Source organism: Gavialis gangeticus, unplaced genomic scaffold, assembly GCF_001723915.1.
Source record: "Gavialis gangeticus isolate Ggan-Ray unplaced genomic scaffold, GavGan_comp1, whole genome shotgun sequence".
Classification (NCBI taxonomy): domain Eukaryota; kingdom Metazoa; phylum Chordata; order Crocodylia; family Gavialidae; genus Gavialis; species Gavialis gangeticus.
This window is the reverse complement of record NW_017729032.1, coordinates 256,705,636-256,720,378: the sequence shown is the minus strand read 5'-3', so window position 1 is coordinate 256,720,378 and position 14,743 is coordinate 256,705,636. Positions and strand designations below refer to the sequence as shown.

The 14,743-nt window shown below is 42.6% G+C and overlaps 1 protein-coding gene across 1 annotated transcript in view; it reads left to right on the top strand.

Moving 5' to 3' along the window:
- Positions 1-4: 4 nt before the first annotated feature.
- Positions 5-14,743, top strand: part of LOC109302355 (nectin-3-like) — a gene marked incomplete at its 5' end in the record, with an annotated part of 185,294 nt that continues 170,555 nt past the window's right edge. The window contains one exon of the mRNA XM_019523914.1: positions 5-86. Within this exon, the coding sequence (XP_019379459.1) occupies positions 5-86 (82 nt within the window). The remainder of the gene's footprint in view (positions 87-14,743) is intronic.

Genomic DNA, 14,743 nt, shown 5'->3' with positions numbered 1-14,743 from the left:
GCCGTGGCCGGGCCGGCGGCGGGGGCGGAGGGTGCCCGCCGGGCCGGGGCTTGCTCTGGCGCTGCTCCTCTCTCGCTTCTGCTGCAGTGAGTGCAACTTTCGATGGCGGCCGGGGCGGGCCGGACTTGGCGGAGTTTGGGGGAAAAGTTTTGTGGGCGGCGCCGGGCGCGGGGGGGCGCGTCGGGGCAGCGGGTGCGGGGCAGCCAGTGCTGACGCGTGTGCGGGGAGCGGCCGTTGGGAACCGTTACTCCAGCGTTCTGTGCGTGGGGCAGGAGCGGCCCGCGGGTCGGGGGGAAGAAGGGGCTCGTCTTCCTCCGCCAGGGCGCGGTCGCGCCTCCGGGGCGAGCCGGAGTGAAGCGGACGCCGCGCCCCGCAGAGCCGCTTCCTTTCCCCCTGCCCCGGCCTGTCGCCCAGCCGCCTGCCCCTGCCCCGGCTGTAGCTTTTCCCCGCCCTGCTCGGGAGCACCTTCAGTCTCCCTCCTTCCCCCTTTCCTCTGGGGCTTCTGCAGCGTTTGCCCCGCTTTGGCACTCCACCGCCAAGCGCTGGGGCTCATGGTACGGCTTTGCAAAGCCTATTAGCCTGATTATGAAGTGGGCAAAATCATGGTAGTGTCCCAGCACGACAGAAATCTTGTACTGTAATGTCATTTTAAAAAAAAATGATTTAGTAGTGACTTTATCAAAGCAAGACTCAGTATTTCAGTGTGCGGCAAACTGAATTTGGCTAGGTTGAGATGAAAATACAGAGTAGCAACAGCTCAGATGGTATCCTAACAGTGGTATCCTGTTAAGGAAGGGGTTGAACACAACAGCGAGCGTGTTAGTTCTTAGGAGGGCATCTTTAACATTGTTCTTACTTTGTGCAACTGGTAGACCTGAAGTGGATGACTGTCAAGGCATTTGGTTGTGCTCATCAGCCCTGCTTTGAGCTTGGAGTTGACAAGTGGGAATTTGCAATGCCCCTGAGCGGTGAGAAGCAGGCTGATCTCTAGCTCTTTGGAGCTCATGAATAAAAAGTTAATGCTCTGCAACCAGATTCATAAAATGCCTTGCTTTCCTATGCCATGCCAGAAGCAGATACTTAAGCTTATAAAGAAGCATCTAATAGTGCTTAAATGAATCGGGAGAGTAAAGGTCAGCTAGCCTTTATTGGGGGATAATTGGGTAGGATCAATAGATAATCTAGTGTAGATTTTTGAGGCCAAGGAAAGTGTTTGGCATAACGGAATGGGTATATCATAGGGTGTGAAAGCTATCCTTCCTTAGCTTGGTTGCATTAATTGGAAAGCTTTTGGGTTTGTTTGCTTTCATTTGAGTTTTTATTTTTTGGCTCTCCACTTTATTTCCAGCATGGCTGCTAGTGACTTGTCAGTTGAAAACCAGCATGTTTTAGCCTGAGAGAAATTGTTATAGGAGATGAGAAACTATACACAAGGCAATACTCTCCCAGTAAGTGAGAGAAGCTCTTGGAAAAGCAGAGAGGAACTGCATGTGTTTGTTTTTGGGGCTCTTCGTCCACTTCCTTGCTACATTGGAGCAGTAGGCAACAATAAAAACGAGAACACTTTTAAAACCTTAAGTACTCAAGGTGATGAAATCTGATGTTGATAGCTGGTCTGCTGTGATTATCATGCAAAGCAGAGGTATTATCATTATTTATTCTGTTAACTTGGAACACTAGTTTTATGTATGTATTTATTTATTTTTAAATCCTGTGTGCTGTTGGCTTTTTTTAGTAGAACCCCTTCAGCCTAATTAAGGACAAGTACTATGTAATGTACAGATAAAGGAATGGCTGCAAGGAAATAACTTATTAAAAAGAAAATTAGCAAAGTAATTTCCTGCCCTTGAGTAGCTGTTACATTTTTTTTTCTTTCATCCAGTGGTACCATGGATGAGTAATGAAGACAACTTGGTGTTTTGAAAGGGAAGTGACATTAAATGCACATAAGTAATCTTCGTGTGCTTTAAATACTGGCAGCTGTTTGGGAGCCTGTCTGCTCTGGGTCATCTATTATTGCTAGAACTGGTGGAATTAACACATGGGCAGGGACAATAGAGAAACAAAAGCCACAAATAACCTTGTATGGAAAAAAAATCGAGCACCAGTGTAATCAGAAGGGCCACTCAGAACTTGGGATTCATACTAGAGGTTGTGAACTACCCTTCTGCTATGTGTTGCTCCCTCTCAACAAAGCACTAATCATAAACGAGATGCCGAGTATTACTTGGGTTTTTGAGAGATTCAAGATGAATAAACCTTTGATAAACACAAAGAACCTGTTCTTTTGACACGTGATGGTTTTCTTCTGTATGGTAGAGATGAAGGGGCGCACATACAACCTACGTACAAAAGCGCTTGCTGCATTTAATAGCAGTTAATCATTTAAATGAAGTATTAAGTTGCCTGAAAGTCACACGGTTTTAGTTGAAATGGTCACGCTTATACCACAGTATCTCTCTTAAGTGGTAGATCACACTATCTAAGTCACGGTGTATATCTCTCAAGTTAACTTAACACAGCTCTCAAGAAACAAAAAACAAAGTACACTTACAATTCATGTTTGACTTTTCTGCAGTAATAGGATGAGATTTTCAAAAGAGAAATTCAAGAGTACTACACAGATGAAAACAGAGTATATTTGTGTGTGTGAACTCTGGTTACTAAGTTTGAAGTCTTCCAGATTCTCAGCTGTTTTCTGACAACAAAAGTGTGTGTTTATTGAGCAGTCAGTAAAATGGAGATTGGTCACTTATGATACATCACAGAATTAGAGTCGTATTACATATGTCCTTGTATTACCTCCTGTGACAGTCTTCTCTGTTACTATGATGGTTTCATAATGTTGTGATCAATTCATAATAAGATGCAGTTAACTTTGAGATCATAGAGTTGGATATGCCTTGATCAAGTGTTTAATTTACGTTTCTAAAGTTCTGTCTTGTTGGCTATCCCATCTGACAGGGGTCAGGATCAGATGCCATGAAGAGGGCGTAAAAACTTTGCAGGAAGCGGATGTGGAGTAATCTGTCTCAAAACTAGACTGAGTCACAACAGGGTGTTAGCTTGAATCACTGTAGTCCAGCAAAAAGTAAAACAGCTGAATTGCCAAAATAGTGAATTGTCTTCATGGTGGATAAAGAGAACAAACAGATTGAATGAATATATTAGTTCACCAATTCCTTGGTGAGTGAAGTAGGGAAGTACTCATTGTTCATAAATGTACCTTCTTCTGTCCCTCTTTCATCAGTAAAGATGGCATTAATGGAGGGTTGGGAGATCCCAATACCTATATGTGTATGCTACTTTTATTTACTTTTACTGAAGAATGCAGCCTCCTAGAGGGAGCACATGAGGTTTTGATGTGGAAAAAATGAAGCCTTGCCTCAGAATAGGTGTAATAGCTAGCACTTAAAATGGGCCCCTACTTTTTTTTTTTTTAAGTGGGGGTGGGGAAGGGAATTTAAAGGATTTGGTGTAGCAAGTGAACACAGGCTGACAAAAAACTTAATTAGGTCCTTGTGTAAGAAGCTAATGGAATAAAGGACAAAACTAAATAAAGCAAGGATGTGTGCAAGAGGTAAGGGTTTTTGTGAGTGATTTATCTTTTATTGGACCAACTGCTTGGCCAGGATAGACATAGATGAGCTTGCAAATGCAATTGATAGAAATTCATTCGAAAGTTTGTCTACATCTATCCCAGCCACGCAGTCAGTCTGATAAGATAAATGCCCACAGAAACCTTTGCTTCTTGCTAAATGAAACAATATTTTTGAAAGACAAATGGCAAAGACCACAAAGCAGATGAGCTCTGTCAAGCTCCGGGAAATGTGCAGGAAAAAACAAGGGTGTTTCAGAAGCTAGCAGAAATTTTGAAATAAAACCATTTTGTGTACAGTGATCACTTTATTGGATCATATCACTTCTCTTCATATTCTCCCTACTTTGCAATGCTGTAAATGTATACGTTTCTGGATGCCATTCTCAAAGAACTCTTCAGGTTGCTGTGACAGCCACTTGTGGACCACAAGTTGCACCTCTGCATCACTGGTGAATCTGCACCTTCAAAGGGCCTTCTTCAGTGGTCTGAACAAGAGATAATCAGTTGAAGATTGTTCTTTACAGCAGGTGTGGTCTATGCAAACTCCTGACAGGCATCCATGCACTGGGTAGCTGCTCATCTTCATGCTGGAGAAGAACACCTTTCTTGAGCTTCCCACACTGGTCCTAATAGCTGACTTCAGGTGGTGTTGGAGAACATACCAATAAGTGTTGCTGTTGATTGTGACCCTCTGCTCCATGAACCAGACAGAAAGTGGTCCTATGCAGTCCCAAAATGGGATGAGAAGACCTTGAGTGCAGACTTTTTTGGTGGTGGCAATGCTGTACATTTTTAATAGCCTTCTCTGCCCTTTGCTCTCACAATTGTAATGGTGGACCCAGGCCTCTGGTCCCCAGTGGCAAGTGAGAGCCCCTCACCTTCATCCCATACATCTTGTAGAAGTACACACTTTGACATGTCATTTTATGCAATCAGTCAGTTGCTTTGGCACACAATGGGCACAGACTTCAGTAGTTTGGATGATGGTGTGAAATGGCATGGATGCTGCCAGCACTTATACCTCCTTCTACCATTTGTTCAGGAATGCTCACTCACCTATTTGCATGTACAGCGGGGGTTGACATTAGCAGTGTTGTCCTCCATAGTGGCTGTCAGATTGACCTGCTTGGGTTTCATTTGCTATGGATATGCAACTGTTCGTGAACTTTTCCACCTGTACACAGACCTTCTGTTAAGCTGTACAGTTCTTAGCATATTGTACTATAGGCCTATGGTGCTGCAAAATGGATCCATTTGATAATGCTACCATCAGGGTTCCCTGCTGCTGTGTAGTTTCTCACTTTGTCTCAGACATATGGTGTGGGTAGCCATTTTACTGTCAGTTTCTGAAACACCCTCCATGGTGAAGACTTGGTACTATATAGTTGAAACAGAAGAAACTTGAGGATGAGATTTAGCTTTGCTTGAGCTCATGCATGCATGCTTGCTTGCTTCCAAACTAGACTGGAGTGCCAGCAACCTTTGCACTTAAGCAGAGAAAAGTGCAGATGGATGGGAACCTAGGATCTGCATCATACTGAAGATTCAGTATTACAGTAGAGAAACTGAATGATGCACAAAAATTGTGAAGTTAAATGCTCATCTTAATTAAGAGCATAGTGTGCTTGGCAGTCCCTTGACCCAAAGATGAGATGGCTGTTTAAGCTCGGCTAGAGCCTGGTACAAGTAACGCCAACGTCTTGGGTTCAACCCCTGGTTGGAGTAGATGATCTCTTGAGGTCCCTTCCAGCCTTACTTCCCTGTGAAACTTTAATAGTTGTCCAGTGAATAGGGTGGTCATCAGCAAGTCCATAGATAATTAAGGAGGCCAATTTTGAGATCTGCATGTTTGGGTACAAATAGGCCAAGTAGTTTTGGGAGAAAGTTGATACTGAGTTGCAGCTCTTTGTCTGGCTGTCTCCATAGTGAGGTGAATTTGCCTGACGTGATCGATGTCTTGTCGTACACCACTGTGCCATTAGGGATGATTCAGTGCTTGGCTCTTTTGGGGGCCAATGTTGATATCACACTTCCGATTGGCCTTCACGGTATCCTTGAATTACTGCTTCTTTCCACCTCCAAAGTGGTGAGCATGGGGCCTGTTTTGGGAGCTGGTTGTCAGGCATCCTTATGACATGTTCTGTTTGAGTGACATCCACTTGCTTTGGAGCATATGCAATATATTCAAAGTTACAGGTCAGTTGAAATGTGACAGTCTGTGTTGGAAACTTGTAGTTAAAGCAGCTACAGCTGCTGTGATAGACTTCAAGAGAAGAAGTGGTGAAGGTTTCACAGTAGACTGTTTAAAGGCATGCTGAATCTCTTGGAAAATTAAGGTTATACAGGAAAACAAGTTTTTTTGTTTGTTTGTTTTAATGTTCTGAAATAATCCTGCTCAAGAACAATTCTTCTAACACTAGTGATGGATTCTAGAATGTGGGAAGGATAAGGTGGCGAACCCTATTAAAGCTGCTTCCATAATCATAATAAGGGTAAGGCAAGACAAAGTTGATTGTAACTTTTTTTCCCTCTTTAATGATAACTAGAAGTTGAAAGGCATTTCAGGGTTGGCTATACAAAATGCAGTTGCACATTAGAATGCAGTTTGCCAAATTATGGTGGGTGTGTGTGTGTGTTTAAATAATGTTAGGGTATTGTTTCACTGACTTAAGGTGGAATGGTGTCAGAACAGATGTAGCAGTTTGGGGAACAGAATGTTTACCTTAGTTCTAAAGGCAGTTGAAGACTTGACAAATTTGAGTTTATTGGAAGACAGAACTTTGTCATGAAGGCATTTGCAGCCTCTGGACTGTTTCACATGGTGAAGAAAAACTGTCAAGTTCACAAATAATGGATGTAACAATCACTCTGAAGATAACTGAACATGGTTAAGAGGCTTGATAAGGAACTCTAGAGCATGGTATTAAAAACTAATAAAGCCTTTGGCGAATATAATGGTGTTTATATATGGATACTAGCAATTTTCTTATTGGAGCATGATGTATGGGTGCAATAAGTAGCCCAACAGCATGTCCAGAAAGCCAACAAGTATTAGGACCAATTATATAGGACTGTAGTAAGGGTAAAGACCCAAGTGACATAGTTTTAGAATTAGATTTATGAGCTGATGAGGCACATCACTCTACCTAAATTGTTAGAGAACAGACCATGTCGAGATGCTGAATGCAAGGCAAATAGTCTGTCTTTTCATGATTTACATGTATTGTTGAACACATGCAAAGGAAAGGCATTTTTGTGGCTTAAACCTAATTAAGGAATGTCTTTCCTGCACTCCCAAGAAACTTGATTTCATACAAGGCTCAGTATAAATGTCTCTGGAGTATTACTGACATGGTAGTGGTACTAAATAAAAGAGCAGCTACTGCAGATGTCTTACAATGCACTTCAGCAAGCTATGGTTGAGGTGGACCATGGATTTTTCTTTGTCCCCTGACAAGAGTTGGCTTAAATTTGGTTGACAAGAACAGGGTAGACCTATGTTAAGTAGCAGAAGGAATACAGCTCAGATGTTCTGGGTTCAACAGGCGACTCTGGTGGAGATGTGGGTTTTCTGGAAAATTTAACATTGGAAAATTTTTCTAGAAATTTTTCCAATGCCCTAAATAGAGGGTGATCTGATTAAGCATGTTTATTTGACTTGTATTTAGTAAAATCTAAAAAAGTATCCCCATGGTAATTTTATGTCCCAGTAACCACAAGTATTTGAACTGAAATATTTGATTATGAAAAAAATTAAACATAGCATACTTAATGTGGTTTAAATGATATATTCAAACCATTTCAAAGCTTTATGTGGAAAGAAATTATTATTTTTATTGGAATACTTGTAAAAATGTAAAGACAATACACAATAGCATGTACTTTACCTTACGTTGCTTGCTTAAATTTAAGGAAAAAAAACAAAGGCACTGAAAACTGTTAACACTAATTTTAGCACACCCAAAGAACTGTGGGTTCTTTGATATGCCATGGTCGTCCACTCATCTACTTCAACAGAGTTTAACTCTCTTCCACTGAGGACGTTGCGGCACCTCCAGTTTCACTGTCGCTATCTGTAGAATCACTTGCACTACTTACTAGTTCCATTTCAGAATCAGATTGAGGCAAATCTGATTCAGAACTACTTGAGCCACATTCTCTTCGATAAAGGGTGGTTTTACCAATGAGTCTATGGGCAAGGGCAACTTATCACACTGCATCTTCTTCACTAATTGTGTTATTGACTGATTCTCCAGAAATATGAGATTTTGAGAAATAGAAACAAGCTTAGCGGTGCATTCATTTGTTAGTCTATTCTTCTTTTTTTGTCTTGATTGAGCTGAAAGCCTTCCAGTCCATTCACAAGAAGCTGCTGTTGGTGGAATGCTTAGGATCCTTAGAGCAATTCTGGACAACAGTCGGATGTTACAGTATCCCTTCCACCATGTGAGAGGAGATGTATTCTCTGGTGCCTGCCAAATGATGTCTTTGCTCCAGAGTTGTTCTTTTGTGTGGTACTCGGCAATGTCTGTCAACATGGCTATTTTGTTGATGTTGGGGACATTCTTAGCTACTTCCATAATTGTATCGAGAGCAGTAGATAATTAATCTTCCGATGAACGTTGTCCTCCATGTTGAGGATCCAAAAGGTTTGCTGCCAGATGAACTGGATGAGAGGAAAAATCAGTCTCCTGGTAAACATTTGTTTTACCTCTTCTTTTTTGGTTGGAGGTGAAGAAGGTAAGAGCTCAATTAGATTTTCAGTCAGTTGTCTAAATATCTCTAGAATATTTGAAAGGCTTGGTGCATCTCCTTCAAGTTTCTTAATGGCCACAGAAGCTGGTAGTAGCAAATTGAATACTCCTTGAACTCGAGCCGAGAACACATCATTGTCGAGAATCTGCTTCTGAATGTTCACAGGAATAATCTGGAATACTGTGACATCTATTGAAGCACACTGCAAACAGTTCTTTGTGTGCAGCAAACTATGTAAACACTGTGTAGCTGAGCCCCATCTAGTTTCTCCTGGCAATAAGTGTACTGTCCTTCCCCTGCCTCTCTTTCTATAATTTCTTCAAAGTCTTATTAGCAACATGATGATTATTGAAACCTTCACAATCACTTGGCAGTTTGCCAATATTATCTTCATTGTATTTATACTTACTATGTCCTATGCCAGAAAATTCAACTCATGAGCAAGACAGCCAAATACTAGTAAATGAGGATACTTTGCCTTTAATATTTGCCATGCAGCTTTTATGTTACTCGCATTATCAGTTACAAGGGCTTGTACCCTGGAGGGATCTGCACTTTCAATCTCTTCACACAGTAATTTGGCTACGTATTCACCTGTATGACGAGACGATTTGGTAGCAATTGCTTTCAGGAATATTGGTTCAGGTGTTGCTAACATAATGTCCAATAAAGGATTTCCTTGTATATCAGTCCATCCATCTGACATGGGAGTTGATGATTCCGCTTGACCAATCCTTTGAATAACCGTTGTTTGAACTCTGTCATACTCCCTGTCTGAGAGAATGTGTTAAGTGATAATGTGATGGTAACTTATATGATCGGTGAATTGGCTTGTAATGTTCCTTCCAGTATTGATTTGGATTTATGAAAAGAGGTGTATCACTTGCAAATATAGCTTGAGCTAATGTCTCATCTGCTTTTTTCATGAGCGTCTTTTGACATTTTGTCCACAAAGCTTGATTAAAAAGCTTGAATATCTTGAACAGCTACTCATGGTGGATTGCATATTTGGTGACTGTGATCCTGAAAGCAAGGATCCTGCTGCTTCTACCCTGAGACCTGGCAGCTCAGCATCTTCATTTTCCATTTTTTACAAGTCTGCTATTTCAGTTGAGTTGCCAAGTTCCTTCAACAAAAGGGGGAAAAGATTTTTATTTTAGCCTGTTCTAGACTGGCCTCATCCATCAGAAAGAGAAGGCGAAGTGGCAAAGAATTTGCTTCCTGCCTCCCTGCCAGAGAATGCTCTGCTGCTCAGGTGCCCTGGGACTGCAGAACCAAAGGGAAGTATAGTCTGGCCTCTGCTCTTGGCCAGAGGACTAAGCTCGCTCTGTTGGGTTGAAATAGATAAACTATTATGCAATTATATATAATATATATTATGCAATTATATATACACATACACCTAAGCCTAAGCTGCTTTGGGTGCTTAGTGCAAGCAGAAAAGCAGGATACAAATATTTTAAATAAATAATAGTCCAGAGTTGCGTTAACAACTTTTACAATTAAAATGTTTTAAAACCATCTAGATGCTAGTCTATACTGTGTATTGTTTAACATGTGAATTTGTTTACTTAGGATTCCTGAAGTAGACTTTCCTCAGATGATATTGTTCTACCACTTGGTTGTACTAGTTTTCTCTATATGGTGTGTACTCTTTCAGGATAGTTTTTACATGTTATTAAATGCTTCTTCATTCTTGTTGTGGTGTTAGCATACTCCTACTCACAATATTTGCATCTACCAACTTTCTTCCTTCAGTGGCTTGAATACTATAATGATGCCACGGACTAGCTTGCTTGCTTGTTTTTTTTTGTTTGTTTGTTTTTCTGATTAGGCATTATTATGACAACTTCAGACCAAAAGCACTAAAAAACTAACAGATCTTATGTAAGCACTTCCAACTTCCTCAACTCAGGAAAATAAATGAAACACTGCTGTGCTCTGTGTGTTTGCTGAACTGAAAGTGAAACAAAAATTAATCACAGTTTTAGTTTTGGTTTTGCTTTCACTTGTAGTCTGAGATGAAATGAGAACTTTAGCTTTGGTTTTGATTTGACCTGCACAGCCAATTAAGTGAATTCATAACTTGATTTTTGGTATGGATTATTACATGAGTGTATTTACCTTCCTGTTTACAAATCGCTAAAACATCTATGTACTCTCTCTCACTTCCTAGGGATAATCATCTGAAAAACATTAATTACAACTTTGAAACTGCCAGGCTTGCCTGATGTTGTATTGGCATCCATTCCTTACTTATGAATTCATTACTTTTAAATTTTATGAAGCTGTGAATTTTTAGAAACGGAAAATTTCCCATGGAAAAATGAAGCACTGGAAAATTTTCTGCTGCACATCTCTGGATGCTGGGCAGTTTGGAGTGGAGAGTGTGGGGGGGTAAAGTTTCTTAAATCATTTTGTTTTTAAGAATGTCTCAAGCTTGAGAAATAAGTTTTTCTTTTAACAGATGACTGACTAGCAGAAATTCTACATCAGCTAGTTATGATAACACTAAAAATAAGTGTCTGACAGCTGACTTTACCACATGGAGCTGAATTAAGAAATAGTACAGCTGTAGAAGTGGATGGCAACTTCAGCAGCAGTGACCATGAGATGATTGAGTTCAAGCTCCTGAGAAAAGGAAGGTAGGAGATCAGCAAGAATAAGGATCCTAGACTTCAGAAACAGACTTCGACTCAGTGAGGGAAGCGATGGGCAGGATTTTGTAGGTGAGCAGTCTCGGCTGCAGGGAAAGGAGTCCAGGAGAGCTGTTTTTTCTTTAAAGAAACATGACTGAGGCTCAGGCACAAACCATCTCAATGTGCAGGAAGACTAGCAAATACAGTAGAAGACTAGCTGGGCTTAGTATGAAACTCTTCACTGAGCTAAACACAAAAAGGAAGCTTACAAGAATTGGGAAGTTGAACAAACAACTAGGGAGGTATATAAGAGTATTGCTCGGGTATGCCGGGATGAAATAGGGAAGGCCCAAGTGCATTGGAGTTTGTTGCTAACATACTTGTAGAAACATTTCTTGTTATCCTTCATATCCCTTGCTAGCTACAAGAGGAGGGTCAGGGGAAGTGTGGGTCCATTACTTAATGAGGGAGACAACCTACTGATGGATGAGGAGGAAATGGCTAAAGTAGTACTCAGTGCCTCTTTCACCTCAGTCTTCACAAGCAGTGTCAGCTTCCAGACTACTACACCTGGAAGCACTGTTTGGGGAGGAGGGGAGCAGCCCGCAGTGGTGAAAGAACAGGTTAGAGACTATTTAGAAAGCTGGATGTATACATGTTCATGGGGTCAGACACTATGTACCTGAGAGTGTTGAGGGAGTTAGCCAGTGTCATTGCAGAGCTTCTGGCTGAAAACTCGTGGTGATCAGGAGAGGTCCTGGATGATTGGAAAAGGACAGATAGGCAAATATAGTGTCCATCTTTAAGAGAGGATTCAGGGAACTACAGATCGGTTGGCCTCACCGCAGTCCTTAGAAAAATCATGGAGTAGGTCCTTACAAAATCAGTTGCTAAGCACTTGGGGAAGAAGGTGATTGGGAACAGTCAACATGGATTCACCAAGTGTAAGTCATGCCTGACCAACGTGATTGCCTTCTAGGACAAGATGCCTGGCTGTGGGAAGAGCAGTGGACGTGATGTATCTTGACTTGAGCAAGGCTTTTTATGTGGTCTCACAATATTTTTGAAAGCAAACTAAGGAAGTACAGTTTGAAGAGACTGTAAGGGGGATAGAAAACTGACTGGATCATCAGGCTCAATGGCTTGCTGTCTAGTTGGCAGCTGGTATCAAGTGGAGTTCCTAGGGGTCGGTCCTAGGGCTGGCTTTATTCAATCAACAACCTGGAAGATGGGCTGGTGTGCACCCTCAGCAAGTTTTCAGATGACACCAAGCTGTGGGGGAGTAGTAGATGGAGAAAGGGCCAGACACAGGTATGGGCAAACCAGGTAGCTGCCCGGGGTATGGACAGAAAGGAGGCCCAAAATGGTAATTTTAAAACTAATATTATTATTATCATCTCTGAAGGGGGGTCCAATACTAAAAGTTCACTTGGGGCTGCCAGGAGTCTAGGTATGGTGCTGGATACAATGGAGGGTAGGACTAGGATTCAGAGTGACCTTGACAAGTTGGAGGATTGAATCATAAGAAACCTTTATGAGGTTCAATAAGGACAAATGTAAATCCTACACTTAGGATGGAACAATTTAATGCACTGATACGGCCTGGGGATGGATTCGCTAAGCAGCTGCTCTGCAGAAAAGGACATAAGTTACAGTGGACAATTAACTGAATACAAGCCAACAGCGTACCCTTTTGTGTTACAGCATACTGGGCTGCATTAGGAGCATTGCCAGCAGATCAAGGGAATTGATTATTCCCCTCCATTCAGTGCTGGTGAGGTGCGATCTGAAGAACTATGTCCAGTGTTGGGATTCCCACTACAGAGAAGATGTGGACAAATTGGTGACAGTCCAGCAGAAGGCAACAAAAATGGTTAGGGGGCTGGGGCACATGGCTTCTGAGGAGAGGCTGAGGGAACTGGCTTATTTAGTCTGGAGAAGAGAAGACTGAGAAGGGATTTAATAGCAGTGTGCAACTACCTGCAGGATGGTTCCAAAGCAAATGGCACTAGACTGTGCGCAGTGGTGGCAGATGACAGAACAAGGAGCAATGGTCTGGACTTTTGCAGCAAGGGAAGTTTAGGGTAGATATCAGGAAAACTTTCGTATGAGGGTAGCAAAGCACTGGAATGAACTATTTGGAGTCCTTGTGGATTCTCCATCTTTGGAGGTTTTTAAGATCTGTAGGTCTTGAGGCAGAGGCCCGTGCCTTGCCTGTTTACCCTGCCAGGTGTGATTTAAATATTTGTGATATGCGAGATTTCATAAACATTAGGGCTGGAAGGGACCTCAGAAGATCATTGAGTCCAGCCCCCCCGCCCAAAGGGCAAGAAGTCAGCTGGGGTCATAGGATCCCAGCAAGATAAGCAACCAATTTCCTCTTGAAGGTGTTCAATGTAGATGCTTGAACCACCTCCAATGGCAGGCTGTTCCAGACCTTGGGGGCTCGGACAGTAAAGAAATTCTTCCTTATGTCCAGCCTGAAACGGTCTTGCAGTAGTTTATGACCGTTCAACCTCATCATCCCTTGGGGCGCTCTGGTGAAAAAACGTTCCCCCAGATACTGGTGATCACCCCTGATAAACTTATAGGTGGCCATCAGGTCACCCCGGAGCCTGCGCTTTTCCAAGCTAAAAAGCCCCATGGCTCTCAAACTGTCATCGTAAGGTCTACTTTTCTGACCTCTGATCATGCACATGGCTCTTCTCTGGACTCTCTCAAGCTTCTCCACACCCTTTTTGAACTGCGGAGCCCAAAACTAGATGCAGTACTCCAGCTGCGGCCTGACCAGGGCCAAGTACAGGGGGAGAAGGACATCCTGGGATTTGCTTGAGAAGCTTCTATGGATGCAAGCCAGTGTTTTGGTCGCTTTACTAGCCGCAGAATCGCATTGCAGGCTCACATTCATCTTGTGGTCAATGATGACCCCCAAGTCTTTCTTCCGTAGCGCTAGCCAGAGTAGTACTGCCAAGCCTATAAGGATGCTGCAGGGTTTTTTCCCCCAGGGTGGAGAACTGTGCATTTTTTTCAGTGTTAAACACCATCAAGTTCTTGTCCGCCCATTTTGCTGAGCCTGTCCAGGTCAGCCTGGATCACTTGCCTGTTTTCTGGCGTGGATGCTTTGCCCCAAAGTTTGGTGTCATCGGTGAACTTGGCCACTCCGCTCCTGACTCCAATGTCCACATCATTAATGAAGATGTTAAATAGTATAGGCCCAGGGACAGAGCCGTGGGGGACCCCACTGGTCACAGGACACCGTGATGAGTGACTGCCATCAATTACAACCCTCTGGGTCCGACCATGGAGCCAACTTCCCAGCCAGCGGATCATGGTGGACCCAAGGCCACAATTGGCCAGTTTTGCCAAGAGGTGATCATGGGATACCAGATCGAAGGCTTTTTTTTTGAAGTCAAGATATATGACATCAATCTCTTCTCCCTTGTCCAGGTGATAGGTCACCTGGTCGTAATAGGAAATGAGATTGGTCAAGCAAGACGTACCCGCAACAAACCCATGCTGGCTATCCCTTAGGATGGCCTCTTTAATAAACTTTTCTAAGATCTTTCCCGGGATAGAAGTCAGGCTGATGGGCCTATAGTTAGCCGGATCCACTTTCCTCCCTTTCTTGAAGATAAGTGCCACATTGCCCGAAGACTGGAAGAAGGCCACTATACCAGAGCTCCAGGAGTCTTCAAAGATCTATGCCAGGGGCTGGGCTATGATGCTTGCCAGCTCCTCGAGTACCCTG